The 27,025-nt window shown below is 36.0% G+C and overlaps 1 protein-coding gene across 1 annotated transcript in view; it reads right to left on the reverse strand.

Moving 5' to 3' along the window:
• Positions 1 to 20,122, reverse strand: part of FAM98B (family with sequence similarity 98 member B) — a 30,395-nt gene extending 10,273 nt beyond the window's left edge. The window contains exons 1-6 of the mRNA XM_054565601.1: positions 20,011 to 20,122; positions 12,182 to 12,327; positions 10,939 to 11,073; positions 6,211 to 6,389; positions 2,939 to 3,019; positions 2,167 to 2,283 (exon numbers count right to left, since the gene is read on the reverse strand). Coding sequence (XP_054421576.1) covers positions 2,167 to 2,283; positions 2,939 to 3,019; positions 6,211 to 6,389; positions 10,939 to 11,073; positions 12,182 to 12,327; positions 20,011 to 20,081 — 729 coding nt within the window. The 5' untranslated portion in view covers positions 20,082 to 20,122. The remainder of the gene's footprint in view (positions 1 to 2,166; positions 2,284 to 2,938; positions 3,020 to 6,210; positions 6,390 to 10,938; positions 11,074 to 12,181; positions 12,328 to 20,010) is intronic.
• Between the last annotated feature and the right edge of the window lie 6,903 nt (positions 20,123 to 27,025).

Genomic DNA, 27,025 nt, shown 5'->3' on the forward strand with positions numbered 1-27,025 from the left:
GAAATTGATAAAGAAAAACAAAAGCTAAGGTCTACAGATTTAAAGATCCACCTAGTGAATGAACAAAGTCTCAAACTGACATCTAATGTGAACTTTCAGAACTCTTAAGGATAAAGAAGAGAATCCAAAAGCTCCCAGAGGAAAAATAAAAGGTCATCCAAAAACACAGGAAGTGGAATCAGGTTTCTCAAAAGCAGCACTAAATGCTAAAAAAAAACCACCTTCAATAGTCTTATAGAAAAAATGTTTTCGACCTAGAATTTTATATTTACCCAAACTATCAACCAAATATGACAACAGATATATGTATATTCAGAATTCAAGGATTCAGAAAAATCACTCAAATATACCCTTTGTTAGGAGTTTTTGTGGATTTACAGAATGAGAGAATAAACAATGAAAGAGGGGGTCACTGGATCCAGAAATAGTGGTGTAGCCAAGAAGAGACGTGTAAGCAGCAGGGTTGCAATAGCAGGACAGAAGCTTTGGGGGGGAGGCATACAGAAAATGGAGAACTCTAACATTGGTTAGGCAACCTGATTTTTAAAAAACATATTTTAAAAAAAGAAAACAAAAAAAGCAGCAGCATATGGTAGTGAAATATAATACAAGAAAAAATAAAATAATTAGGAGGAAGATGGGACACCTGGTAAATTAAATAATGACCCCGCAAAGATGTCTACAGTCTAACCCCTGGAACCTGTGAATGTGTGATCAAGTTAAGGATCTTGAAATGGGAAGATTATCCTGGGTTATCTGGGTGGGCCAGTGTAATCACAAGGATCTTTATAGGAAAGACAGGCCCAGCCTGGGTTTGATCCCTGGCCGGGGTGCATTCGAGAGTTAACCAATCAATGCTTCTCTCTCCCCCCACCCCACTTCCCATCTCTCTAAAATCAGTAAGCGTGTCTTTGGGTGAGGATGAAAAAAAGAGAGAGAGTAGGAGTATCCAAAACAGGAGTAGGCAAAGTGACAATGAAAGCAGAGAAAGAAAGTTCAGAAGATCCTACACTACTGGTTTTGAAGATAGAGGATGAGGTAAAGAGCCAAGGTACACAGTTGTCATCCGGAAGCTAGGAAACAATGAGGAAACAGGTTCTCCTCTGAGGCCTCCAGAAGGAATGCAACCCTGCCAATATTTTCATTTTGGGACATCTGATCCCTGGAACTGTAAGTGAATAAATGTATATTATATAAGCCACTAAGTTTGTGGTAATTTGTTTCTGCAGCCATAGGAAACCCATACAAAGCACCACATGGGGGGACCACACCAGAGCCAAGAAGACAACAGAAGCAGAGCCCACATATGTGAGACAAGCAGCTTGGATATTCTAGCCCAGCCCAGGCACCAGCTGGATGAAGCTGCATAAATGACCCCAGCTGATACAACATGGGGCAGAAGAACTGCCCAGTTAATACAAAGAATGTAATAATACTATCAGAGAGTAAGATGCACCAGAATTATTCTGCCACCTGAAACAACCTTAAAACTGGACAGCCCATGTAAAACGGTGATTTTTCAGGCACTGGACATGATGGAGCACAGGACAATATTCCCTGAAACAGAGGAAGCAAATGATTTCCTACAGCTGTCCCAGCTTATTGTCTGGAGAGTTTCCAGGCTATGTTGCAAGGCAGGACAGGGGATCCCCGGCAAAGCCTGGGCACAGGTTAAAGGCATAAAATGGGAGTGACAGGAGATAGCTCCCTAGAAAGCTACCTGAAGAGATTCTATTTGTGGATGACCCCAGCCTCCAGCCCCCTTTTTAAACGGATCACACTCCACCGCCTTAAGACACTTTTAAGAAGACTTGTTCATACATCCGTACTACCTGTATCTACTCCTATATCCTGCTTTCTTGACCAGATGCTCATTATATTTCTCTCACTTCTCATAAGATACCTTCTTCTTTGCAATCCTAGCATAAATCACAACAGCCATGAGTTTAAAATAAATGTGAACGATTTGGTAGAAACTGAGATACCTCCAAACAGGGATATACATAGGGCCAGGAACACTACAGAAGGCCAGTAGTTGGCCTAGGCATGTGCTTCAGATAGAGTGATAAAGTGCAAATGTGTGGCACAGTTACATAACAGACAAGAGAGCCTGAAAAGCTGTCACAGAGTACCACCTACAGGACACAAATGGGAAAACAGCCTCACCTTTGCTCTATCAGACCATCCAAAAGACTGCACTGTTACATCCAGTCGTTTCATCAGCATCCGCCGGCGGCACTCATATTCACAGGAAAGAGCATCATTGATTCTTTCCAGTTGTTCCTAAAGAATTTGGAAACAAGTATCAAAAATTTTAGGCTCTTTTATTATGCACAAAAAAGAAATTTGAAAATTATGGTAAATCCTTCCTACTGATTCAAAAGATATCGTACTTGATGACCATTTTCTGATGCTATGAGACTTTATAGTAAATTATTTAAATAATAAAGAGTATTTGATAGAACATTTATGATATTCAGAAGATATTAAACAACGAAACTTCACAACTGGTAAATTTACCTCATCTTCAATCAAATATATTAAGTAAAACAACTTCATGCTAAGTAGTAGGGACCATACTCTGGTTTCTCTTCAGATCATATAAATCTTGCACCTTTTACTAAGTAGTAGGGATCAATATGGAAAGAAAATACCAATAACTTCCCATCTTGCTGGCTTTGATCACTATCCTTTTCAAATCACAACCATGCTAATATATTGGTCACGATAAAAACAGCCAGATATTTTTGCAATTAATAATCTGATTGAAAAAATGTTTGGACCTATTACTCTAGAACATCAATTCATTTTAACTCTCCAAAATAATAAATGCATGCTACACACTGTAAAATCTAGATGTCCATTTATAAAATTAAGTCATATTCACTAACTGAATTACATAAAACTAATAAAAGGCAGTGGTGGGGTGGACACTTACCGCCTGTTCCCGATTTAAATCGATTTTTAGCAGTGGTTTTCCCACATGATTTTTCTGGACTTTTGAGAGAACAGCTTTCACCTAAAAGCAAATATAAAAGATTGTGAAAATGTACTATCACTAATTTAAAACAATCTTATTCTTGCTTAAAATGTTATTGTTTAATGCTAGAGAATAAATAAAATGTTAGGGTGAAATAATTAAAATACACCTTTATATACTGGGAAAGAATATTACTACAGGGCGGAATATCTTTTTTCAAAGAGCATTAGTTATATTAATTCAAGCTACAGCACACCTTTTTTCTAGAATAAGAAATAATGTACATAGACAACTAAAGTAGCCACTAAAAGGTTTTGTTATGAAGATTGTGTGGTTTTTTAAAAATAATTTTGGAGTTTGTTCTTAAGATGGCACTCTCTTATATCCTGATAAATTCTCATTAAGGATACTGACACCTCTGATGAACACATTGATTTTTCTCAATTAAGTACTATGTACACTTTCCAATTGTAAATATCCTGGCTTCATTGTTCAGCAAAACAACACAGGAGAGAGAACCTTCTCAATTATAGTCACCATATACATAATGAAAATATGTATGGTGAAATTATTTTCATTATTTTGCAAAGCCACTGATTTAAATTACTTAAAACATTTTTATTTTCATGAACAAGATATTATGTATTTGCTTTTGCTTTAGCAATATCAAGGATCATTCCAATAACAGTCATTTATCCTGAAGAAAATGACCAAGAAATGACAGCCTAAGTTGGACTTACCCTTCTAGCTGGTGAATCCTTTCTGATCTAAAGAAAGTGTTTCAAAACAAAATGAACTATTTACAGTTTCTTAGTTACAGGTAAGTAGGGAAACCAATCAGGAGCAGTTCAGATTGTCAGGGGTATGAAGCTTATTTAATGTTGGGAGTTATTTTTTAAGAAAAAGAATTAAAAATTGTCAACATAAAATTAGCTTGCAGATTGGTGGTGGTGAGGGGGAGTGACTATAAACGGGCACAAGGTTTCTTCTGAGGGTGACAGAAATACTCTGAAGTTTGATTTTGATGATGGTTGTACTCTAAAACTACACTAAAATTCATTGAATTGTATACTTAAAATGGGTGAATTTTTAAAACGGTTTTATTTATTTTCAGAGAGGGGAAGGGAGGAAGAGAAACACTGACGTGCGACAGAAACATTAATTGGTTGCCCCTTGCAGGGGCCCCAGCTGGGGACCTGGCCCAGGACCCAGGCATGTGCCCTGACCAGGATCAAACTGGCAACCTTTCGTTTTGGAGGATGATGCCCAACCCACTGAGCCAAGCTGGTGAATTTTATGACACGTAAATTATATCTTGAGAAGGCTGTTTTTAAAAACTTAGCTTCAAAAGAAGTGTAAATGAGGGGTCCCAAAGCTTAAGCTTTATTAGCATCACAGCAAATCTACCTCTGCAATAATAATTCAATTACTGATACAATTCTTACATATTGTAAAGAATTAACTTATTTTCTTGAAACATACTTTTTTGTAGATTCCACAATTATTGTAAATATCTCCAATTTGATTATTTCATATATTCCTAAACATTTTAGTTGTAATTCCTCACTCAAGAGGGATTCTAAATGCATATTTGCAGTTTCTTACATGTAATCACATTCCCAGGATTTCAACATTAGATAACAGTTTCAGTAAGTCTGAGAGTGACTTGTGATGTAGTCAGAGAGTGAAGAGTATGGACTGTGAAGGACTGCTTAGGTTCCGATCTCAGGTCTACCATTACTAGTTTGTCTAATTTATAAAATCTTTAGTACCTCAGTTGCCACTTGTAGCTGTTACAGACAGTAACAAAATACCTACCCCATTACAGGTGATCTAAGAATTCAATGAATGTTACATATAAACAGTTAGGACAGTAAATGCTATGTATCTGCTATCGGTACTACTATCATTACTTTAGATTCACATTTAAACGGCTTTAAGTTACCAAATAATAATTTTCCTCCCAACGGTGACAAAGTCTCTTCTGCATACATCACACATAAAAGAAAAAAATAAAGGGAAATATTTGCTTTGATAGGAACTAAATGGAGAAGGAAGTCCTTTAGGACCTATTTAGTCACAATGGCCATGGTAACAACTCCCTTACAATGAGCCCACCAGCATTTGAACATGGGCTGCTTTAAGTCAGAAAAAGAGAGGTTTGGGGATATTATTAATACTAACTGAAACCCACAAAAGAAAAAGCCTTTTTGGATTAAATATGTAAAAGCATTATTAAAAAGAGCCCAGAAATCTTCTCATTCTGAAATAGTCCCTGATATTTTAGCCAACACCAGACCATTCTTAATCCAGGGGAAAAGAGAAGAAAACTCTGAAGGGTAATATAATTCCAGAACAATGTTTTTGAGCTGAGATTCACCAACTTAATCTTTGGTTTGCAAGTTCTATTGCCCCTGCCCTGAAAAAAAATTTTTTAATATTGTGTTTTCATCTTAATGCTACTAAAATCCTCTCATGAAGACAAATCTTTCTTATTTTTCAGTTCATAAATTAGCAATGCAAAAAACAGTACTCAAGAATTTAGTTTAAAGTAATGTGTCTAAAAAGAGAGTTTAAGTACCTATTCTTGAGGGTGAGAATTTTCTTTTCCTTTAAAATGAACCCTGTTATTATTCCCTTACAGGGCTCCTACATAACCTAGGAATTAGGCCAGAATTTGGTCTGTGTGAGTAGCAGTCTCTCTAAGATACAGCTCCACTAGGATAAAGGATAGTTTAATAACAGAAAAAACTCAGAAAGCTTGAGCACATAGTTTGTGGTTGTTTTTACTCAATCAGGATACTCATTCATTCACTCTACAACAAACACTAAACACTTATCCACCAGAAATTGTGCTTGTTCAGTGTCAAAGACAACACATTCCAATTCAATTAACAATATCTGTTAAAAAAATTTAGTTTGCCTTTGACTTTATAGGATAACTCTACTTGTTTCATTAAACTGTATTTCAACCTTGTTTAGGAAAGCAATCTTTACATTTGCAAAATGATTTCTATTATGTAACTCTCACAAGGCCTGAGTATTAACTATAGGCAGACTAGGTCACATGCATATTCATTCCAAATCCAAAGTGTTGCTTTCATGAAGATAAACTTTTCTTGAAATGGAATGTATATCTTATACTTAAAGGAATTATTTTAATTTTTAATACAACATTTACATGTCAGCACTGAGTTGAATTTTGGGGGAAAAAAAAATAAATACAATACCTTTGACTCCACTTGGTTTAACAGAAGTGGAATGTCAGAAGTTGTTGACTTGGGAACGCCAAGGGTATCACAGATAGCTTGAACTTCCTGATAAATTTCACTATTTTTATCTAATTGAGAAGTTTTACATTTCTTGTTCTGTAATATCTGTAAAGCTTGAAGCTCTGTACTTAAAAATACTGTAAGAAAAGGGAAAAACAAATAATTTTAAAATGTACACAAACTCCTTAAAAATCCCACTTTTGGGAGTATATATCCAAAGAAATTGCAGTCAGGATCTCAAAGAGACCTGCACTACCATGTTCTTCGTCATGCTGTTCACAATAACCAAGACATAGGTAAGTTTTCTTTGACAGATAAGTGGATAAAGAAAATGTAGAACAGACATATAATGGAATCTTATTCAGCCTGTAAAAAGGAAATCCAGCCATTTGCAACACCACGGATGAACCTGGAGGACGCTGTGCAAAGCGAAATAAGCCAGACACAGGAGCACAAATACTATATATCATTTTGATGAGAATATCAAAGTCAAACAAGTCATCTAAAACAGTCATCTAAAACAGTCAAACCTATAACGCAGAAAGTAAAATGGTGGTTGCCAAAGGAGGAGGGAGAAACAGGGAGTTATTAGTCAAATATAAATTTTCAAGAACTGGTGAACTGTTTAAATGAAGTTTTGCAATCAGAGGGACCTTGGCATAGTCCCCATAAGCCAAGTTGGATACATACTGATCAGTTACACAAAAGAAGTCCTAGTGATCTACTACTTTATAGCACAGTGCCTACAGGTAACAATACAGTACCGTAATTTTTAGATACTTAAAAGTTTGCTAAGAGGAGAGATCTAATGCTGTTATCATAAAATACTACTACTAATAATAAAGAGGGCAGGAGGAAATTTAAAAAAACAACAGTGCCTACCCACAGAGTTTAAAGTCCAGTAGGAGAGACACACCAGTAAATTAATAATTTAAGAATAAATAAAAACGTGTAAGGCTCTGATAAAGTATTCTCTCTTCCACATGCAGAGTGCTCAAGCCAGGGGAAAACATACAGCTCTAACTAATTTATAAGCAGATAATCAGAGTAATTATTTGCCTTCAGGATAGACCACCCCTTTACTGTCACCATTTCATTTAGTCTTTTCAACTGCCTTATTAAGGAAAATTACTCAAAATCTTGTATGGTTATAGTCTTATTTTAAATTAACTTTCACTACAGCAGTTTTTATTTGCTTGAAGTTACACACACACACACACACACACACAATTTAATACAGTAATTTAAACTTCAGCTGAGCAGAAGAAATATCTAAGAAACCTTTGAAGTACAGGTGTCAGGGTCTCACCCTCAGAGATTCTGAACCAGGTGTGAAGTAGGAGTAGGGCATCTGTGTGGTTTATTTTATACCCAAGGTGATTTTCACGGGCAGGCAGAATTGACATTCACTAATTTAAAGACTTTTCCATGCAATCTATATGTGTCAGACAGTCTAAAAAGCCCACAAAAAGTTAAGACCAGTAAATACTAAAGTTGGCTTATGAGGAATATGCCAAGGTCCCTCTAATTTCAAAACTTCATTAAAACAGATCACCAGTTCTTCATAATTTGTATTCTGGATAGAAACTTGGCTGAAGCCCACCTTTGTTCTATGGAAACATGCTCTATGTAATAGCACAAACAAGGGTTCAGTCTAGCCTATAAAATGCTAGTCCATGCATGTGGTAAACAGTACAGTGAAAACTCTTCTTACTCCCACAGATCCTCAGATTCCCCTTCCCCTGAGGCAATCACCATTATTAGTTTCCTGGCTATCTTTTTAGGCACATATTTGTATGTATATTTAGTATACATATCTACTATCTATGCACTTTTCTACAAGACACACTACACATATTCTGTATATTCATTTTCTATTTACCAATATATCAGTGATCATTCCATATCAACATAGTTGATCAGTTTTCATTTTAATGGCTATAAAACGGTATCATTGCAAAGATGAATCATTCCTAGCTAACTATTACAAACACCACCATAGTGAACATCCTTTTCATGTATCTTTGTACACTTGGGGAAACAAATATCTTTTCCTAGCCATGATATTGCCAAACCAAAAGGCAGGTGAATTTCAATTGTTATATTAATAATTTTGCCCTTTCAAAGGTTATACCAGTTACTCTCCCACCACACACTAATACCTATAGTATATGAAAATGCTTATTCCCCCAAACTTTGTAAGAACTTAAAAAAAAATTTTTTTTATGTATTTGCTAGCCTGGTAAAGGAAAAACATTAGTATCCTATCATTTTATTTTTTTATAACATTTTAACTTTGAAGGATACTGTGCATCTTTTCACATTTAAAAGTAATTAAAATTTTTTTTTCTATAGAAGACCTTTTTCTTGTCTTACATGCTTTATGTATTTTTCCAGTGAGTTTTTCTTTTTCTTCTTGATTTACAAAAGCTCTCCACATAGTAAGGAATTTCGCCCTTTTAATTTTATACATGTTGCAAACACTTCCAAGAAGATGAAGAAGCTTCTAAACATGTTTTCAAGACAGTCAAACTAAAGATAAAGATGGAATAGATGCTGGTAAAATCGAGATCTGGTATAACCTTTCCGGAGCAAAAAAGGGCAATATATACCTATATCAAAGATTTTTTTTTTTTTAATGTTCAAATCTTTGTCTAAGTAAAAGTAATCCAAAATTATAAACAAAGAAATTAATATAAAATAAAAAACAACGAAGTACCCTTAAATATGAAATTTATTAAACATAACATAGAATGTTAGGTAGCCAATTTAACTTTTTTAAATATTAAGTGATGGGGACATGCTCACAATATATTAAATGAAGAGAAAGAGGAAGAGGAACTTAATCTGTAACAAGATTTCAGTCATGTTTAAATATGTGTGTGTAAAGTAAAAACAAAAGGAACAAGAAACACACCAGAAAGTTATTCATGATTTTCTCTGGGGAATGAAATTATAAATGATTTTGTTATTTATAATTTTACCTATTTTGTAAGATTTCTATAATAAACATGCAATTCTTAACATGTAAGATAACATAAAATTTACTATTCTTTTTTTGAGATTTTCTTTATTTATTTTTAGAGAGAGAGGGGAAGGGAGCAAGAAAGAGAGGGAGAGAAACACCAATGTGTGAGAGAAACATCAATCAGTTGCCTCTCTCATAACGCTCCCCACCCCCCAACCAGCGACCTGGGTCACAACCCAGGCACATGCCCCGACTGGGAATCGAACTGGCGACCTTTCAGTTTGCAAGACGATGCCCAACCCACTGACCCACACCAGTCAGGGCTAAAATTTACCATCTATTTTTAAGTGTACATTGGCATTAAGTATGTCCACGCTGTTGTGCAATCATCACCACCATCCACCTCCAGAAATTCTGCGTCTTTCCCAGCTAAAACTCTGTACCCATTTACCATGAACTCCCCATCTTCACCTCCCGAGCATGTATATTCATAATCAGAAAAAACTATACCAACTTCTCTTACATTTTCTCTTTACTTTTACTTGTACCAGAAACCTTTCTTACTACTACTGCTGAGCTTCTTAGCAAGTAAGGCAAACAGGGAACAATGATGAATCACATAGCTCTCACCGACTGACAAAGGATGGGCAAGCTCCTGTGGGCCATGCCGCTTGCTTCCTTTCTGTCCCAATATGCCTAAGGGTTACTACGACCTCCCATTAATAACAGTGGTTCATTAAATCAATGACCCACACTGAATGGAAGGAAGATGAGGAAAGAGTATAAGAAATGAAGGGGGAGACGTAATTCTACCCCCCCAAACACATACCATGCAATTTAAATGCCAACACTTCTATCATCATCACTAGTTAAACACATCCATACTATTTCTGCTCTAGTGCAACAAACATTACTAACACTAGAGCCTAGAAGGAGTGTATCACATGGATCTTTTTGTAAATGGTACAACCTAAAATAACAGAAATCTTCAATAATAGATGTTAGAAAATGCATTCATATGGTCATTGTTTGCAGAACTTTCAAAAGAGTATGAAATTTAACTGAACTAAAAAAACTTTTGAAGGGACCCAATACAAATAAATGAATTTTTATTTATGGTAATTGTTTGGATACAGGATAATTTTACTCCAAATTAACCCCTGATGAAAATAAGCCATACTCACTAGAACTCCAGTGGCCCAAGGATGCAATTTTTTTTTTTTTAAATGGTATCCCTAATGCCTAGAGTAGTTTCTGGTACAATTTTAAGTGATCAAAATGTATTTTTGAACTCACTATCACTCAGTGCCTATTACTAAAACAAGATCTAATAAACTGCTTAGTAGCCTAGTTTCAAAGAGTTTTAAGATTAAACAGGAGTTTAGAGATCACCAGCTTTAGCCATCTAGTCATAAATGCTAAGAGATGAATTAGGTGAAGGAAAAATTACTAAAATACTATATAAATCACAAGCACAGGAAATTCTAGATTGGCCAAATAAATCATTAAGTGTTAGAAATCTTGGAGAGTACATTAGTAGAATTTATACTACATTTATATAAATATTTGAGTCAGCTTCAAATTTTAAGTCAAATATCAAAGCCTTTTATATACACAAGATACCTAACGTTTAATGAAATTTCATAAATTTTGACTTGAAAAGTAACAAAAACCACACCAAACACATGCATTTAAATGTTCAAAGAAAGGCAACTTACAAAGAAGTTTCAAGCAGTCATCCTTCTTTTTTAAACGGTCTTTAACATCTCCTGATATGAGTACAGAATATGGACATGCCATTTCTTTTAAAAAACCACTTATCTCAAGCTGGAAGCTTTCTAGATCATCTCTCCCTTTAAAAAAGAAAAATCATAAAACATTTACTGAATATTTATCATATAATCTGATATTATAAAATCTACCACTTGTTCACTTCAATTTTGCATTCAATTCTAAATTTTTTCTTGACATTAAATCCTTACATGTGTGACCCCAGAGCTTACATAAAGGTAACCAAACAATTTCTATATTCAAACACTTAACTCAGAAATATAAGTATCAATTTAAGAATACAAATACGTAATCATGAGATTATAAGTATTTTTACATTTAAATCCAATAAGTATTTTCCAAAGTATGTCCCATAAAAGTAGATAAAATGAATAATTTTGTGTTAGTAACTAAAATATTAAAAGTATTATTACAACTATAATTATTAACTGGCTTCAGAGCAAATGATCCATTTCTATGACATGTCTATGGATTCAGATAATAAATGCAATCATCTAATGAAGCCTCACTGCTTTTCTTTCTTTTATAATCTAATTATATGGGAGCCTGTGTCGTATGTTTTGAATTTAGCTTATTTTATTTTGTATCAAGTGAATTCTATTAGATTTGGCATGGGGAAAAACAATTTGAAAGGGCAGCTTCAAAAGAGAAGGCTACTTTGTCTCCTAGCAAATGACCAATACTTTTTATTTTTCATTTTATTACACTATCTGAAATTCTACCAAAGACCTACAACAACTCCAGTTACCGAGATAGTAATGAATTAAACTTTATGAAGTAGTACAGGAATTTTTTATAAAAGCATTCCTATGTGAATACATGTCCTGGGTCATAGGCTTGGTAATATAACTTAAAACAAAAAAAAAAACCTTAATTCAAAACAAGCAGTATTCAAAAGTTAAACTTTTTAAATAACCAAATTCAGGCTCTTTTTCTAAAAAATACTAAGGTTGGGACAGCAGATAAGCAGTAATTGTTTATAATCTTATGCAAAGTTAAGAACAAATTTTGGATTAAGTTAACATTTAATCCAAAGATATTTAATATAACATACTGAAGTTCTTCATATTAATGATTTTTCTTTGTACATTGCACACATTGTAGGTAAATCATAAGCTATCATTTCACTTTCCTATTAAACAAACAAGTAGATAAACATAATGGCAATACCAGCTGAAGTGATACTTTCTTCCAAGTTGCACAGTGATTTTATTTGAGAGCCTAACCAAACACAGAGCTCTGAAAACTCAGGTGAAGACAGTCCACCCTCAGCTGCCTTGGTAAGGGCTTGCTCTTCTAACAGTGGTCCCTTATACCTAGAAAGAAAGACATGAAAGGTTAAAAATAAGAAAGAAAACAAGAAAGCCTCATACTCTTTATCATAGCCTGCTGTCCGTTTTTGCAAATAGTTTTATTGGAACACAGCTGATAAATGTGTCCATTTACAGTCTGTCTCTGGTGCTTCCACACTGGAAGGGCAGCGAGCTGAGTAGGTTCGGGAAGAGACAGTATGGCCAGCAAAGCCAAAAATTGTTCCTATCTGGCCTGTTACAGAAATGGTATGCTGATTTCTGCTCTATAAATTAACATTTGGCTTTTTTCTATATTCTAAAATTTTTTAGTAAAATTATTAACCAATTTTAAGAGAAAAATTACACATAACAAAGTCAAATAGAACTAAGTCTAGTACTACTTACAAGAATAAGAAAAAAGTACTGAAAAAACAGATGAAAATTTTAAGTTTAAAAAAATTAAAGCTGAAAAACACCTGTGAAATAATTTAACCTAACCATTTATTTTATAATTTTATATTTTCAAACACTGCTACAGTGTATTTGAATAGAACCTTAAATCTTGTCATCATTTTATATATTACCTTAATTGAATTAGATACCAGTTTCCTACTTTTATTGGTCTTTCTGAAACTGAGCTTCTTTTCCACATTATAAACTTATAGATTTTAACATATTTGATGAGTTTTAATCCATTGCAGCTATTTTGCTTTTCAAACAGTCCTATCTTTGGTTAATGGGAAGCCATTCATGTTGCCTTATCTTCAGTATTCTCTGAACACTTTCCTTGATTTCTTTGACAAGATGTTCCTGTTCTTTAGGTGTAACTGGCCATTTCTCCAAGAAGCTCTGGTTTTTTTCCATGGTATTTGGAATACCCAACCTGGTACTAAAAGTTAGTCACTGCATCTGTGTCTTTTTAAGATAAATTACATCAGGAGATCACACTGCTATTTTCAATTCAAACTCAGAATTGTGGAGTTTTTACTTACTTCTTTTTACATATTTACCTATTTTCTCTAAAATTCTTGTTTTCATCTATTTTGATCTATTTTCAATAAAAATCTGGTTTCTAACGATATTTACATAATCCTAGTAAAAATAAATATAAATTACATATAGTTTCAAAGCAAGAAAACCAGCATTATTACTAACAATAAAATCACTGAAAACAATTTATATTTTTATCTTTAGAATATATTCCAGAAAGGATGCATTTCTAAAAATTCCTTTCCATGTGATTAAACCACCTACTCAATATATTAGCAGAACTTTGTTTCATTTTGCTTTTAATTTTCAGGATATGTCTCTCTTTTTTGGTTCTGATTTCATTCCTAATTTTGCTTTATAATTATGTAAAACATTTATGTAGTTTCAAAGTCTAATTTACAAAGCAAGGTACCTTCAGACAAATCTCATTTACAATCTTAATCTTGTTCGTCCTACTCTGTTCCCTCATTCCCCCATCAACACCATATTTATTAGTTTGGGGTTGTCATTCCATAATGTTTTAAAATACAAACATATATACACTTTTCCTTTTTTAAATAAAAGGTAACCAACTGTATACTGACCTATTCCTTGGTTTAAACACATACACACTCACACACACATATTTACATATACTAGAGATCAGTAGAAATACTACTCAATCATTTTTATTGTTACTATACAATAAAGTTATCCTAATTCTGGATAAGAAAACAGGGCACTCCTCTGTCTGAATGCACCATATTTTATTCACTATGCCCCAACTGAAGAGCACTTGAGTTAATACAGTATTTTGCTATTATAATAAAGTTGGCAGATTTTTGCACATCAGGGATAGATTCCTAGAGTTGGGGCTGTTAGGTCAAAGAGTAAGTGAATAAGTAACTTTGCTAGATACTATTCTATTTTTTTCTACAGGGGTTGTACCATCAGGTATAAGGGTACCCATTCCCCCACAATGCACCAAAGTTATCAAACATTTGGATTTCTGACCATCTGGTATCTCATATACTTTTAATTTACATTTCTCTTATGAGCAAGGCTGTACATCTTTTCATATGTTTACAGGCCATTTGCATGTCTTTTTCTCTGAATTCTCTGGTTATAGCTCATGAAGGATATTTTCAAATCCCCATTTTGCAGATAAGAAATTAAGGGTTAATGAGGTTAGGATACCTGCTTTAAGTAGCAGGCCAGGCACAGTGTTAGTCAATAAATTGTTTATTTACAATTCATTTAATCTTTATAGCAATTCTTTGAGGTTGGTATTATCCAGTTTTGGATCAGAAAATAACTACATGACGATACGCGGATTTAAGCCCAGATTTGACCCCAAATGCTCCATGTGAACTGTTAAACTTCTGTCTACACTAATAAGGAAGCTAAGCAAATAACCCGGCCAGGCTGTACAGCCAGGTAAAGGCAGAGCTGGGACGAGACCAGTGTCTTTGCTCCTCTATCCAAGACTGGTTTCTCTATGCAGTTACCTTTCCTCCCTGTCTTACAGTGCCTCTGGTGATAAGTTATTATCACTCAAGTGCCCACCATAATTCAACAAAAATTGATTTAGTCACCAGAAATAAGGAATTTAGAGGGAGAAAACCCCACAATCCTTAATGCCTCACTTCATGAAAGCAGATAAAGATCAAAAGAAAAAAATAAATGCATTTAACAAACTTAACATCTAAGAAAAATCACAATCATAATACAACTAAAATTTATAAACTGCTTTTATGGTAGGCCAGTGCTACATGCTTTATGTATATTACCCCACTTAATTGCCATAATGTCCTCAAAAGTATTATTATGATGCTCTTAGTTTGTTCTATAAATTCTTACTTAATTAGGAAAGTGCTCCTCTTATTTCAAACATCGGTGATATCTCCCCTAGGCCCCGACTCTCCCAGGAGCTCCATACACTGGAACCACAGCAGCTCGGCTGACACTTCCAAGTGGGTAAGCCAGTCTTCCGTCTGTTAGTGCCACTGGCAAACTTCCACAAAGACAGAGCCAGGGCCTAATTTACTTGTTTTCTGTTTTTATTACCCAACATATAAAATATGAGACCCTTTCTCCTGTCATTTGCCCGCCCTATTGGTTTGCCTCTGATCCGGCACCGCACTTCTCCCTGCTTCCCAAATTCTCCCACTGTGTTCCATTCATAAACAACAACTCTCTTATATTGTCCATCTCTTTTCAGAAAGACTATCCCTACCACCTCTAGCTTTGGCTAGTTTACTCGCTCCACGAGATGGCAGCAATTGTTCTCCTTGCTTCCTAATATAAGATCTGTACCCTTGCTCCCTCATTTTCTTGTAAATATCTCCTGCTCTCTCCAGGCTCAAGCCAGTCTGATTTGCCACCCTTTCTCTTGGGATTTTCATCTACCAATCTCTTCGGCACTCCCCAACATTCACTGTGCTCACTTTTCCTTCCCATCCCCATGTTTGCAATTATGTTAAGTTTCTTCAAAGTTGTATGTATAGCCTATCCAGTGCCCTGAGATCTTAGTTCCCTAACTTCCTCTTTTCCAGCCTCTGCCACTACATGTCAGTGAACTACCCTCTTGCTATCATCACCTGGAACTACTCCAACCTGGAATCACCAATTCAGATATGATACTCGCAGTCCACAACCTACTACCTTTTCTTTCAGCTTGCTTTTTAAACCAGTCACCTACAACTATTCTTTAATATCATCTCTACCTCCGTTTCATTGGTCCATCCGCATTCTCTGTATTGACTAGCTCCCTGCTGTTTTCACTTTCTCCCCTATTCATTTTAGATTCCAGGGTACATCATTTCATTTTGGAGCTAAATAAATACCTACTGCAGAAATGAATCTTTAATACCATCATCTCCTTCAGCTCTAATATGCAGTCAGCCACTAAGTCCCCTAATGCACTTCTTTCCATGTTCACAGCCAAAAAGCAACCATCGCTTCTTGCCTAAATTCTCCAATCCACTCTCCATCTCACTGACAAAGGTAACTTTTCAAACTAGACATTTAATCCGTCCCTTTTTTATTTAAAATCCTTCAATTAGCCCTGGCTGGTGTGGCTCAGTGGACTGAGTGCCAGCCTGAGAACATAAGGGCTGCCAGTCAGATTCTCAGTCAGGACACAGGCCTGGGTTGTGGGCCAGGTCCCCAGTAGGGGGCACATGAGAGGCAACCATACGTTGATGTTTCTCTCCCTCTTTCTTCCTTCGTTCCCCTATAAAATAAAATTAAATTAAAATAAATTAAAATAAAATAAAATCCTTCAATCATGCCCCACTGCTGTTATGACAAAGAAAAAAATTTACTGGGTTGGCCAAAAAGTTCGTTTGTTTCTTTTCCATAAGATTTGCTTATTTTCCAACTAGCTCTTAGTTGTCTTTGACTTCATTTGAAACAATTTTGTTAGATTGTATTGTGACAACTGTTATATCAGTGTGCATTCTTTAAAAAACATCAAAATTGGTGATTTTTATGTAGCCATTTTAACATAAAAATGGAAGAAAATATGCAACATTTTCAGCATATTATGCTTTATTATTTCAAGAAAGGTAAAAATGCAGCTGAAACGCAATGAAAGATTTGTGCAGTGTGTGGAGAAGGTGCTGTGACTGATAGAAGGTGTCAAAAGTGGTTTGCGAAGTTTTGTGCCGGAAATTTCTAGCTAGATGATGCTCCACGGTTGGGCAGACCACGTGAAGTCGACAGCCATCAAATAGAGACATAAACTGAGGACAATCAACGTTATACCACATGGCAGATAGAGGACATACTCAAAATATCCAAATCAATAAAGTTATTGGTGAAAATGAAAAATGTGTCTTTTATTTGGTGGTGAAAAAAACTAAACAGACTTTTTGGCCAACCCAATACAGTATAGCCAGAAAAGTGCTGCATGCCCTGACCTTACCGTAACTCTCCAATCCAATCTTCCAATACTCTGGCCTTTGCTCTGTGCCCGCCACTCACTTAGCCGACTTCTAGTTCTTCTAACACAGCATTCTCCTTTCAACCGTAAGGACACCTTTGTCCTCCTTTCCCACTCAGCCTCACCTAGTTAACGCCTACTGACGGTTCCTATATCAACTCAAATGCCACTTCCTCAGAAATCTATCACTAACCCCTAAAAGACTATAGGTCCTACTATTATCTTATGTCATCCAGTTCTTGTCCTTTAAAGCACTTGTAGTTAATAAATATCCGCGTGATCATGTCTTCCTGCACTAGACTGTAGCTCCATAGGGACGGGGAATAATTCTATTTTGGTCACTTCTGACTTCTCAGACAGTGTCTAATATAGAGTTATACTCAATAAATATTTGAAATAAACTTCTCTCCATAATGGTGGTTCTTAATCTAGGCTGTGAAGCTTTCTAAAAAATGCATGCTTATACTGCGTCCCCCAAAAAGATCATGATCCAGTCAGTTTGCAATGTATACTAGACTGGAACTTTTTTTTCCAAGCTCCATACATGATTTTGATCCACAATCAGGGTTGAGATTCACTGTTCTACAAAATCAGACTATCATAACTGAGAGAAACTTCTGAAATAATCTGCTCCAGCCTGCTCCTTTCATAGATAAGTAAACTAAGTTATATCTAGCCTGTTTTCATTTATAACAGACCATATCACTAAACTGTTCTTTTACATAGATGTTCACTTCTAATTCCTCCCTTTAATTTCTTAGTTTATCTGATTCATGACAGCTCATATTTTTATCACAATAGAAATGTATTATTCACAATCTACATAGATGGCATTTTAAAACAGTGTTCAATTATAACACCTATTTTAAATAAACAATTACTTTTTTTCCTACATTTCATTATCCTTATAGGAAAATTTAAACTTCAAAATTTTTTGCTCTCAGGTATTCCCGGAAAAATCAACTCTAACGTGTAAAATTTTACTTTACATATTGAACACCCTGAAACTAATCTTCCTTAATAAAAGTCAATTAGAGCAAACTTCATTTTTTAAATACCTATAATACAAACAAATGCAAGGAATAAAGGGAGGGGGAAAAAAGGACTAACTTTCCCTTTTTTATAAACTATTTACAGAATCCCACCATTCTTTTTTTTTTTTTTAATCCTCACCCAAAGACATGCTTATGGATTTTTAGAGAGAGGAGAAAGGAGGGAGAGAGAAAGGGAAAGAAATATCAACTGGTTGCCTCTTGTATATGCCCCAACCAGGGACTAAACCTACAACCTGGGCAAGTGCCCTGAGCAGGAATCGAACTCTCAACATTTTGGTTTGTGGGAGAATCCTCCAACAAACTGAACTGTACCACCAAGACCAAAATCCCACCATTCTTATCTGGAGTACTTGGGAGCTTAAATTGTTTGAGGGCTAAACATTTCAACTAAGTATTTTAACTTCCTGTTTTCGTTCCTCCCTTAACCAAGTAAAGTGAAAATTTCCAAGGGATTTCACAGACCTAAAAAAATGCCCCCTAATTAATCACTACTCTTTCCTTCATTTGGCAAACATTCAGGAGCTAAGTGCAAGGCTCTGTAACAGTGGGTCATTGCAAGGTAGGTATTATCAGGATCCAAAGTTGCAGTTGATGGAGAAGCAAGTGCAGCTTCAGGAAAAGATAGAGGGAGCTGCGGGTTTCATGCTTCATAATAACCCTCCAAAGGCACAGGCTAATCCATTCAAGCAACTCCAGCATGTGGCAAGGCAAACAATTGTACAGATGACTCCAATGTCTTTAACGTGTATTTTTTGACTCTCAACTATGTGGCCCTATGCTTACCTCTGTGCCTGCTCGTCTTTGATCTTTTCTTCATTCATTCAAACACGATTTATTGTACCAGACACCATGGTAGTATGATGCTGGGAACAAGAGAGGAAAGGCACCTGTTTTCCTGGAGCTGACTAGGGATAGGGGCAGGGACATTCAAGAGATAATGTGCAGGTCAAGATCGTTTGGGAAAGGAATATGGCTGTGAAGAAAAACAGGAAAAGGCTGTAGGAAAGCTATGTTGCACGTATTGCTCCCCATGCCTGGAAGTATTCGCATCATCCCAGTATTCTCATAACAATTATCACTCTGAATTGTATATACTATGTAGCCCCCAGGACTATGTAAACTGCTAGTAATCTGAAACTGACTTTTCCTAGGTATAGCACATAAATATGCACTAATGAACACATATTAACACCATGTAAACATGTTGCTTAAGAACAGATGGAATGGTTGAATGAATGGACTGAACTAAAACATTTTCAGTCAAGGAAGCAGGAGAGATTTGCTCCCGCGGCCTAATTAAGCCATGGTTGTACACAGTAGGAGACAACAGTCCACAGCAGCACCCTGGGTTCCAGCAGCTCCCCCGCCAGGGCGCGGCAACGACAGAAACAAAAATAACACCCGCGGGGTAGGGACATGCTTCCCGGGAGGGCTGACGCCGGCCGGGTCACTTCGCGCCAGTACTGCGAGTCCTGGCCGCGGAGTTCGCAGGCAAAGAGTTTGGAAGAGGGGGCCACGCGCCCCAGCTCTCCGGCCTTACTCCACCCCCAACCCTCCAAACGGATTTTTTTCCCGCCTCCCCTCTTAACTCCGTAGGCGCCGGAGGGAGCGACGCAGGGAAGGAGGCCTGCACCCAGCTGCCTGAGCCCCGTAGAGGCCCGCAGGATGCAGACTGCAGCAGCCAGGCCGAGGGACAGCTTAGGTTTTCGAGGGAAAGACGTCCCTAGGAATACTCACCCCAGCGCCTCCAGTGTATCCAGCACGTCCCCCTCCATCGTAGGTTCGGGACCCGGCTCCGGCCCTTTCATGGTCCTTGGGCCCAACGCTGTTCACCACTCTAAGGAGCCCGCCGGAAACTAGCGTTAACGCGCCAAGGTTCCGGTCGGGATCTTGACCAGGACTGCTTAGGAGAGCCTCTGACTGGGGACCCTAAGGTTCCGGCTAAGAGACAATCAATACTCGGTGCCTTAAACGGTTTTATGTAACAATAATAACTTTTTTAAATAATAGAAATAATAGTAATAAAAAGCATTCTTTGTGTTAGGTCTTATCTGTGTTGAAATCAATATTGGCAAACATAGTGATTCTACACACATTGTTCTCAACCTATCAGACTACCAGACCTCTCAATTTACAAAAATCTTGAAATGGAATAATAATTATCTTGAGCTAAAATTAGTACGTAATATCATGTACCTACACAAATAATTTTTACACAAATATACACAACAATGCTCCAACTTTAAAAAATAAAGTGCAGCTAATTTATAATTATATTGTTTCATTATGAAATGTAGAAGATTGATGAAGTGATCAGATGTTTGCATTTGTGATCTTATACATAAATACTATGTGCTGTATTGCTGATAAAATATAAATGAGTTGTATATGAAACAATAAGAGTTGCATGTCGCCATCATTAGTGTATTCACTAAAGGAATAATCAAATGTTGTAAAACATAACTAATAACTAAGAAAAGGTGAAAATAGAATAATCAAAGAACATTAGATTAAATTTAAAAATAGGCAAAAGAGAAAATAAACCATAACATAGGTAGGTAGAAATATTAACATCAGAAAAAAACAGCTGCTAATGAAAGAAGTATCAGAGAGATATAAATAGGGACATTTCATAATGATAAAAGTATCAGAACCTCAGGGAGCTATAACAATTGTAAATGTTTATTTGCTTAGTCACCAACCTCAAAATATATAAATAAAAAAAACCAAATGAACTTAAAGGAGAAATAGGTCCAGAATTACAGAGGAAGATTTTAAACATATATCTCTAATTGATATAACAGTCAAAACATCGGTGAACATATATAAATCTTGAAAACCATGATTTAAATTTTTGACCTAATTGATATACATAGTTCACTGCTCCCCAAAGCTTCAGAATATATATATTTCAAGTGCATATGTGTCATTAAAACTTAGCCATAGACCACCAAGAACAAACTCGTAGTCTGACAAAATCAGATGTATTGATTTGCAATGAGGGAACACACTGCAGAGAAACTTTATTAGTCAAGATTCTTCAGAGAAATAGAACCAGTAGGATATATATAAGATTTATTATAGGAATTGGTTCCTGTGGTTATGGAGGCCAAATCTCACAATCTGCTGCTTGTAAACTGAGAACCAGGGAAGTTGGTGGTATAATTCAGTCAGAGTTCAAGAATAGGAGCTCAGTGTCTGAGGGTAGGAGATGGGTAACCAGCTCAAGAGAGAGAATTTTCCCTTCTTCCACCTTTTTGTTCTATTTGGGCTCTCACCAGATTAAATGATGCCTGTCTACATTGTTGAGGTCTATCTTCTTCACTCAGTCTACTGAATCAAATGGTAATCTCTTCTGGAAATATCCCTCAAACACTCAGAAATAATAATTTACCAGCTATCTGGACATTCATTAGCACAGTCAAGATGACACATAAAATTAAAAATCACAGGAACTGCGGCATGCCACTCAATGAAAAAAAGAAGGAAATGTTTTGAGTAAGGTTTGCATCCCACTGAAGGATTCTAGAAAGTGGTCATCAATTCTGGAATGCATGCTTATGTGCATGGGGGAGGAGAGGGTGCATTTCATAGTACCTGCAATGCTTTGCTTTGGTGTTGAAGACTTACCATTCAAATCCACATACTCCTGACATTTATATGACATTATAATTTGAAGAAACTAATAAATAAGCATCAGACATTCAACAAATTGACTCTGTTTATTGAGCACGCATTTTGTATTGGGTTGACCAAACACTGTTAAGTTTTTTTCCATATGATGGCTCTAGTACTGCTTAGTTGTCTTTAACTTCATTTAAAACAATTTTGTTAGGTTGTATTGTGACAGCTGTCACATCAGCATGCATTTTTAAAAACTTATCAAGATTGGTGAATTTTTGTGCAGCCATTTTAATATTGAAGATGGAAGAAAACACACATTTTCAGTGTATTATGCTTTATTATTTCAAGAAAGCTAAAAATGCAATTGAAACACCAAAAAAGACATGTGCATTGTATAGAGAAGATGCTGTGACTGATTGAAAGTGTCAAAGTGGTTTGCAAAGCTTCTTGATAGTACTGATATTTTGGCCAAGTAATTCTTTGCTGTGGGGCTGCATTATGCATTGGAAGATGTTTAGCAGCACCCCTGGTTCTACCCACTAGAAGTTGACAGTGGGAGATAGACCACATACTCAAAATATCTGAATCAATAAAGTTATTGGTGAGAATGAAAAATGTGTCTTTTATTTTATGGAAAAATAGTAAGGACTTTTTGGCCAACCCAATACCACAGCAAGAAATCATCTCAGCTGCATTCTGGTTTCTAGCTTTTCGGTGTTATTTGACTAAAAGTACAAAACCATGGATTTCAATTAGTTCACCTGCACTGGCCCAGAAAGAAGAGGTGTCTGCCACTGAGAACCGCCTTGAGAGCTTTCTACACAAAGATTCACCTAGGATCCATCCTCAGAGATTCTGACCCAGTAAAAGAGGTGGGGCCTAGGAATCCGTACACAATTGGCCTTTCAACAATGCAGATTTGAACTGCATGGGCTGCTATATGCAAATATTTTAAATAAATACATACAGTACTCTAAATGTATTTTCTATTCTTTATGATATTCCTTTTTTACTGCCTAGTACTCATATCACTTTTTATTGTATTATTTTGCATTACCATTTAGCTCCCTTATATCCCACCCCCCACAATAACCATCCTGTTGTCCGTGTCTTTGAGTCCTTTTTTCTGTTTGCTCAATCCCTCCACACCCCACTCATACCACCCTTACCTGTCATCCTGCTCTCTATCTATGAGTCTGTCTCTATTTTGCTTGTTAATTCAGTTTGTTCATTAGATTCCACATATGAGGGAAATCATATGGCATATGTCTTTCTCTAACTGGCTTATTTCACTTAGCATAATGTTCTCCAGGTCCACCCATTCTGTCCAAAAGCCAACATTTTCTTCTTTTTTATAGCAGAGTAGTACTCCATTCTGTAAATGTCCCATAGTTGTTTTATATACTCATCTACTAATGGACACTGGGGCTGCTTTCATATCTTAGTGGTTGTAAATAATGCTTCAGTGAACACAGGGGTGCTTACAGTCTTTCGTATTAGTGTTTCAGCTACCTTCAGTATATTCCCAGAAGTGGTATCACTGGGTCAAAAGGCAGATCAATCTTTAATTTTCTGAGGCATCTCCATACTGCTTTTTACAGTGGCTGCACCAATCTGCATTGTCACCAACAGTACTAAAGGGTTCCCCTTTCTCCACATGCTGGCCAGCACTTGTTGCTTGTTGATTTATTGATGATAGCCATTCTGTCCGATGTAAGATGATATCTCACTGTGGTTTTAATTTGCATTTTTCTGATGATTAGTGACATTGAGCATCTTCTCATATGTCTATTGGCCATCTGTATGTCCTCTTTGGGGAAATATCTACTCAGGTCCTTTGCCCATTTTTTAATGTGTTGTTTTTTGTTTTTGTTTTTGTTTTCATGGTGTTGAGTTTTGTAAGTACTTTATAAATTTTGGATATTAACTGCTTATCAGGTGTATTGGCAAATACGTTCTCCCATTCTATGTATTGTTTTTCTATTTTGTTAGTGTTTTCCATTGCTGTGCAAAAACTTTTTAGTTTGATGAAGTCCCATTTGTTTATTTTTTCTTTTGTTTCCCTTGCCTGGGGTGATATACCTGATAAAATATTGCTAAGAGCTTTGCCCAAGATTTTGCTGCATATGTTTTCTTCTAGGATTTTTATGGGTTTGGGTCTAATATTTGTCTCTAATCTATTTTGAATGTATTCTGTGTGATGTTAGAAGGTGGTCTGGTCTGCACATATCTATCCATTTTCTCCCAACACCAATAGAGAGTTTACTATTGAATAAACTATCTTTAGCCCACATTATGTGCTTGCTTCTTCTGTCAAATGTTAATTGACTATGAAGGTGTGGATTTATTTCTGGGCTCTCTAATGTGTTCCATTGATCTACATGTCTGTTTTTATGCCAGTACTATGCTGTTTTGATTTCGGTGGACTTATAATATAGTTTAATATTAGGTAGCATGATTCCTCCTACCTTGTTAGTTCTCAGAATCGCTGTTGGTATGTGGGGCCTTTTGTGTTTCCATATAAATTTTTGAAATATTTGTTTTGGTCCTGTGTAATACGTCACTGAAATCTTGATAGGAATTGCATTGAATCTATGGATTGCTTTGGGTAGTATGGACATTTTAATGATGTTTATTCTTCTTACCAATGAACCACAAGTAAGTGGTATATGCTTTCACTTACTTGTATCTTCTTCAATTTCTTTCTTCAGTGTCTCATAATTTTCTGAGTACTGGTCTTTTACATCCTTGGTTAAGTTTATTCCTAGGTATTTTGTTCTTTTTGAAGCAATTGTGAATTGGATTGTTTTGTTGATTTCCACTTCTGTTAGATTGTTATTGGCATACAAAAATGCAACTGATTTCTGGATGTTAATTTTGTATCCTGCCACTTTGCTGAATTTGTTTATCAGTTTTAGTAGTTCCTTGGTGGAATCTTTGAGATTCTCTATGTACGATATCACGTCACCTGCAAATAAAGACAGTTTTACTTCTTCTTTTCCAATTTGGATGCTTTTTATTTCTTCTTCTTGTCCGATTGCTGTGGCTAGGACTTCCAGAACGATGCTGAATAAGAGAGGTGAAAGCAGACATTCCTGTCTTGTTACCCATCTTAATATTTTCCTGTTGTGTTCATAATATTTTCTTACAATCTTTTGTATTTCTTTGGTATCAGTTATTATTTCTCCTGTTTCATTTCTGATTTTTTAAAAAAGATTTTTCTTTATTTATTTTTAGACAGAGAGAAAGGTAGGGAGAAAGAGAGGGAGAGAAACATCATTGTGTGGTTGCCTCTCATGCACCCCCTACTGGGGACCTGGCCACCATACAGCTGTGCCCTGACTGGGAATCAAACCGGCAACTCTTTGGTTCTTAGGCAAGCACTCAATCCACAGAGCCATATCGGCCATGGTCATTTCTGATTTTATTTATTGGGGCCCTCTCCCTTTTTCTCTTGATGTGTGTAATTAAAAGTTTGTTAGTCTTGTTTATCTTTTCAAAAAAACAGCTCTTAGATTCATTGATTTTTTTGTATCACTTTTTTAGACTGTCTTTTGTTTGTTTCTGCTCTGATCTTTATTATTTCCTTCCTTCTACTCACTTTGGGATGTGTTTGTTGTTCCCTTTCAAATTCCTTTAAGTGTAAAGTTAGATTTTTTTTAGCTTTCTCTTGTTTTTTGAGACAGGCCTGTAATGCTATGAATTTCCCTCATAGGATTGCTTTCCCAGTATCCCACAGATTTTGGATGATTGTGTCCTCATTTTCATTTGTTTCAGGTATCTTTTGATTTCTTCCATGATCTCATTGTTGGCCCATTAATCATTTAATAACATGTTATTTAGCTTCCATGTCTTTATGTATTTTTCAGTGTTTTTCTTGCAATTGATTTCTAGTTACATAGCATTGTGGTCAGAAAAGATGCTTGATATGATCTCAGTCTTCTTGAATTTATTGAGACTTGTTCTATGTCCTAACATGTGGTATATCCTAGAAAACATGTGCACTTGAAAGGTACTGCTGCTTTGGGGTGAAATACTCTGAAGATATCAATTAAATTCATTGATCTAGTGTATCATTTAAGGCTGCTGTCTCCTTGTTGATTTTTCTGCCTGGAAGATCTATCCATTGAAGTCAGCTATGACTATATTTCTGTGGGTCCCTCCCTTTATGTCCATCAATATTTGCTTTACATATTTAGATGCTCCTATGTTGGGTACCTAAATGTCTACTAGGGTTATATCCTCTTGTAGGATTGTTCCCTTTATCTTTATGTAGTGTCCTTTGTTTTTTACTGTAGCCTTGGTTTTAAAGTGTATTTTTCCAGATATAAGTTCTGCTACCCCAGCTTATTTCCCCTTTCCATTTGCATGAAATATCTTTTCCAATGCTTTACTTTTAGTCTGTGTGAATCTTTAGATTTGAAGTGGGCCCCTCGAAGGCAGCATATGTATTGTTTTCTTATCCATTCAGCTACTCTGTCTTTTGGTTGGAGCATTTAAGCCATTTACATCTAAGGTGATTATTAGTAGGTACTTATTAGTGCCTATTATTGTTAGACTGTTTTCCTCTTTTTTTTTCTTTCTCCTCTTTTCCTCCTCCTTCTTCCTCTTCTTCTTTTTCAAGCAAGTCCCTTAACATTTGTTGCAGTACTGGTTTGGTGTTAACAAACTCCTTTAGCTTTTTCTTGTCTGCAAAGCTCATTCTTCTCCTTCAGTTTTAAATTATAGCCTTTCTGAGTAAAGTAGCCTTGGTTGTAGGTCCTTGCTTTTCATCACCTTGAATATTTCAGGTCCCTCCCTTGTAGCCTGAAATGTTTCTGTTGAGAAATCAGATGACAGATAATTGGTGCTCCCTTGTAAGTAACTACCTGCTTTTCTCTTGCAGCTTTTAGGATTCTCTCCTTGTGTTTAAGCCTTGTCATTTTAATTATGATGTGTCTTGTTGTAGGCTTCTTTGGGTCGAACTTGTTTGGGATTCTCTAAGCTTCCTGGACTTTTGTGTTTTTTTCTTTACCAGATTGGGGAAGTTTTGGGTCATTATTTCTTCAAGTAGGTTCTCAGGCCCTTGCTCACTTTCTTCTCCTTGTGGTATTCTAATTTTGTGGATGTGGTTATACTTCATGTTGTC

Source organism: Pteronotus mesoamericanus, unplaced genomic scaffold (assembly GCF_021234165.1).
Source record: "Pteronotus mesoamericanus isolate MK-2021 breed Mesoamerican mustached bat unplaced genomic scaffold, CSHL_Meso_final contig_164, whole genome shotgun sequence".
Classification (NCBI taxonomy): domain Eukaryota; kingdom Metazoa; phylum Chordata; class Mammalia; order Chiroptera; family Mormoopidae; genus Pteronotus; species Pteronotus mesoamericanus.